Source organism: Phalaenopsis equestris, unplaced genomic scaffold (genome assembly GCF_001263595.1).
Source record: "Phalaenopsis equestris unplaced genomic scaffold, ASM126359v1 Scaffold000140, whole genome shotgun sequence".
Classification (NCBI taxonomy): Eukaryota; Viridiplantae; Streptophyta; class Magnoliopsida; order Asparagales; family Orchidaceae; genus Phalaenopsis; species Phalaenopsis equestris.
Window position 1 is genome coordinate 711,396 of NW_018164582.1, and position 4,710 is coordinate 716,105.

At 35.2% G+C, this 4,710-nt stretch overlaps 1 protein-coding gene across 1 annotated transcript in view; it reads left to right on the forward strand.

Moving 5' to 3' along the window:
* LOC110021694 (diacylglycerol O-acyltransferase 2D-like) overlaps positions 1-4,441 on the forward strand; it is a gene marked incomplete at its 5' end in the record, with an annotated part of 15,210 nt that extends 10,769 nt beyond the window's left edge. Inside the window, 4 exons of the mRNA XM_020720287.1 lie at positions 2,978-3,064; positions 3,269-3,366; positions 3,519-3,606; positions 4,139-4,441. Coding sequence (XP_020575946.1) covers positions 2,978-3,064; positions 3,269-3,366; positions 3,519-3,606; positions 4,139-4,240 — 375 coding nt within the window. The remainder of the gene's footprint in view (positions 1-2,977; positions 3,065-3,268; positions 3,367-3,518; positions 3,607-4,138) is intronic.
* Positions 4,442-4,710: the final 269 nt, after the last annotated feature.

Genomic DNA, 4,710 nt, shown 5'->3' on the forward strand with positions numbered 1-4,710 from the left:
GGAAAGAGTTTATGAGCTGATCGTGGTTGTCTCCAAGGGTGACACCAACACCCAAACACTTTTAAGTGTATGTATGAAGGTGACTTCCCGTAAGTTTTGATAGGGGCTAATTTGATTAGTTGTTCGGGTAGGCATTCTATTTATGAGATATATTGCTGTTTGAAGAGCCTCATCTCATAGAGTATAGGGTTGTTGGGCATCATTTATCAAATTTCTAGTGGTCTCTATAATGTTTCTATGTTTCTGCTCAACTACATCGTTTTGCTAGAGTTCAAGGACAAGAATATTGATGGATAATTCTCTTCTCTTTCAAGAAATTGTTGAGCACCATGCTAGAGTATTCCCCACCCCTATCAAATCTCAAAATTTTGATTCTAGTATTAACTTAGGAGCGCACAGTGTTTATGAACATTTTGATTTTATTATTTATTTTAAATTTATGATACATAGGAAGGACCCAGCGAAATGGTGACAAATCATCTATGAAAGCAATGTAATATCTATATCCTTTGTGGGACATGATTGGGGAGGGGGACCCTACACATTGGTATGAATCAACTCTAAATATTTATAGTGATGATTTTCAAACAACTTAATGGTTGTTTATGACTCTTGTTTAAATTGCAAGACACGCACGACTAAAATTAAGAAGGAATCTTGAGAGATGGTGGAATCAATTTCCAAGTGAGGACGACCTAATGTTTTGTGCCCAAGAACAGCAACATTTAATCTTATGGTTGAAGCCACAAGAGCTTGATGATTTTGCTGAAAACAACCGAATGAGAGCCTTGGAGCTCGGCCCTTTGAGAAGAGCTTGCTGATTCTGTGAGTCAGAAATAGAAAAGTCAAACAAAACAAATGAAACAATTACATTATTATCTTTAGTTATCCTTTGAATTGAGAATAAATTATGGGATAAAGAGGTAGCATGATAGATATGTGATAGTTTAAGATTATGATGAGGTGTGGGGAGAATCTCATCAAACATATGCTGAATCAGAACAACTTTTCCGTTACCAACCACAACTTATTAAGTGCCATGATAAGGTTTAGCTATTTAAAGTTTGACTCATGTTTGCCATGAGATGGGTTGTTACACCTGACTCCAACACCCATTCCTAAGAGTTAGCAATGAGAAATTTTGGTGGTATGGTCGGAGTATAGTCTAGATTCGTCCGATGCCAACATCAGGAAGCGGAGTCGGATCTTGTTACAAATTTGACACACAATGATTACCCTAGTGCTTTGTTTGTTTTTCTTTGAGGTCGCAGTTAAAGCCCCTTTCAGAGGGAACATGTTTCCTCTGCCGCATCCCTTCATTCTGATGTTACCACTACTCTAGTGATCGAAAATGCCATCTGATTATCATTTGCCACGTCTTTGGATCTTTCATTTGCCAAAGTGGATTTCTTCGCTACAAAGAATGAAATAGAGATCATCTAAGCTGAGGGGATGAAGTTTAGTGCGAATAGCTGTTTTAAAGGCTTGATATGCAGATGACAAGCCATTGAGAGTGTAGGGCAGGACGTCCTCTTGATTAATATTGGAACCAGCCGTTGTAATGCTGTCCACAAGCAGCTTAATCTCCGATAGGTATTGTGTCATTGTGTTGTGCTTCATCGAGATATGGTGTAATTCATTTTTAAGTTGAGTTACTCTTGATCAATTTGAGAGTTGAAGCCATTTCTGAGGAGTTAGCCAAATTTTAATGGAGGTTTGGAGATTTAGCACATAAGGGAGGATAGCAGCATATATAGTACAGTACAAGGCAGCTGATAGATTTTGGTCCAAGGAAATCCAAGTGGTATGTTGGGGATTGGGAACAACCAAACCACGATTGTGTGGAAGAATTTTTGGAGGGCAGCTATGACTTCAATCAAGGAACAAATAAAATCCCTTGGCTTCAAATATCTTGAGAATCTGAGCCCGCCATATAGGATAATTTTCATTTATCAGGTGATTGAGAGCTAGTTGCTTGATATTAGATATCAAGAATTTCCAGGAAGAAGGGATATTGTATGTATGAAAGCCCCCAAATCTTGGAAGACTTCGGCATGACAGAAAGAAAAGACTCACCGACAGCCCTTAACCCTAAAAATCTAGAGCCTAGGAAAAGAAAAGAAGAGAACAAAAAATGAAGCGAATCTTTAATAGGTTGGACTGATGTCACCTGATGCTTGTGATCAAAACAGTGTCCTTGCCACCGAGCGAGGAGAATAAGATTGCAGGGACACCATGTTCTTGACAAGAGGAACTGAGATGTAAAAAGTGAGACGGGAGAAAAGAGAATAGTGTCGGAGGCTTGAACGAAGAGACAAGAGGAAGTCGAAGAACCTGCAAGAATTTACTCGCGGGCTCAGCCACCGGAACGGGACAGTCTCTGATACCATAAATACATATAAATAACAAATAAATATTAAAACTAATCACAAATGTACAGTTGGTGCTATATATAGACTGCAAGACAGCTATGAAAGGCCTACACAAAACCCAAAGCTAGATACCTTAGACAACATACTTTATAATCTATTTATCACAATCTTCAGCTAAGTTCTCATTCCTATTACACACCACCACCTCTTTTGTTTTCCCTCGCAGTCTCATCATCACTGCCACCGTTGTCACATGCATGGCTCATGCAATATTCTATTTTGTATTTAAAATATCATCCCCATCCCGATCTTGTTGTTTTGTCACCATTATATGTATATGGAGATTCTTGAATCGTAAATCTTGATGTTCTTGATAAAATGTCCAAAAACTGGTTCCGAATCAGTAAGATTTATTTATGATATTGTCAAATAGTTTTTATCTAGAAGATGGGAAATCTTTTTTCATGAACAGACTTTTCAATGAGTTGGCTCAGCCTTTCAAAGACAATATGTTGAACTTTTCATTGGCTTTTTTTTGATAAATATTGTAACATTTCAAATATGATTAAGTTAATTCTTAAACATACATACCGTTTTATTATCAGGTTGCTTTCCTTAAAGCAAGGAAAGGATTTATAAGGATAGCAATGGAGACCGGTCGACCTCTCGTTCCTGTTTTCTGTTTTGGCCAGGTAAAGATTCCTATAACTAAACCCTAATGAACCAAGAATGCTATGAAATTATGCAATTATTGGAGTTTGTAACCTAGAAATTCTAATTATTGCAGTCCGCTTAGCAATTCTATCTATAATTACAGATATACATGACATTGTAATTGTTTTTTGATTAGTTTTTCAAGGAATGTGAACTTTAGTTTTATTCTTTATTGGTTGCAGTCTAAAGTCTATAAGTGGCGGAAGCTGAGTGGCAAATTATTTAACCAGATTGCCCGGGTAGTCATGTTTGCTCCAATCATCTTCTGGGGAAGATTTGGGTACCCCAAATATTTTATTTTAAGTTCTGCTATTATAATATTTTTATAGGAAATTTTATTTATTTTTTTGATTCATTATTATTATTATTATTATTATTATTATTATTATTATTATTATTATTATTATTATTATTATTATTATTATTATTCAGGTCACCCATCCCATTTAGAGAACCAATGGACATTGTGGTGGGAAGACCCATCGAGGTTAAGAAAAATCCACAACCCTCCGTCGATGAGGTATTGAACTTCTTAAGGTTCCTTCTATTTATTTACTTTAAAATGGTATCATTTCATCTTGGACGATTTAATCAAAAGCCTTTAATTTTGACATGCTGAAAATGATCTTTACTAATTACAAAAAAAAAATTATATTATGGCTAAATAAGATTTATCTCAAAGTATATTTATGTGTAATTATATACTAAGTCATAACTAAATCTGGTTTGATGAACCTTATGTCAAGCACATGGTTAATCGTGTCAATTCCTTATGGCATTTGAACCACAATTTAAATTTGTCCATTAGTTAACTAAGGCTATTGCTAGTTGTTACCATAGAAGAAAATATTAAATGATATTATTTTTAAAACATTTTTTGGGTAATGCTATCGTTATAACGGCATGTGATGATGAGTTATGCCCATTAGGACAATATTTTGTTAAATAGTAATTAAATTTGAGGAGTACTGAATGTCACTTTGTTAATTTAATTCTGAAAAAAATAGCTCCAGAATTCAAAATTGCATTTTTTATTTCTTGCTGATTCATAGATAAATGAAGTGCAAGAACAGTTTATTTCGGCCATGGAAGATCTCTTTGAGAGGAACAAAGCTAAAGTTGGATACCCAAACCTTAAGCTGAGAGTTCTCTGAATTATCAGCGCTGCAACAATGTCATGAGCAAATTATGGCAACTTGTTTTAGTTTACTTGGTAAAATTTCAAGAGAATGTGTTGGTATTCACAAATATCATCTCACGTCTGTTCTGCAAACAATCAGACTTCAATTACTCTGTATGAATTTGAACCCTGATAATGAGTTTCTCTACATATATTCCTAATTCTTAATTTCATATTTTTCTATCAATTTGGTTCTTTGGTTATTTTTTAAGACTATTGTTAGAATCTGTCACCCCAATTCTATTGGATTTGATCAAAGAGTTTTCGTTGAAGCAATATATGGCGCAACCAAAATTATGGGAAAAAGTCTTTTATCTGTTTTGGGTTGGTTGTATATATATATATATATATATATATATATACAAAGATGGTTGCCGGCGGAACCACCAACCACTCGCAACCCATTAGGTCTGGGCTGGACCAATGCGCCTAACCACTCGAGTA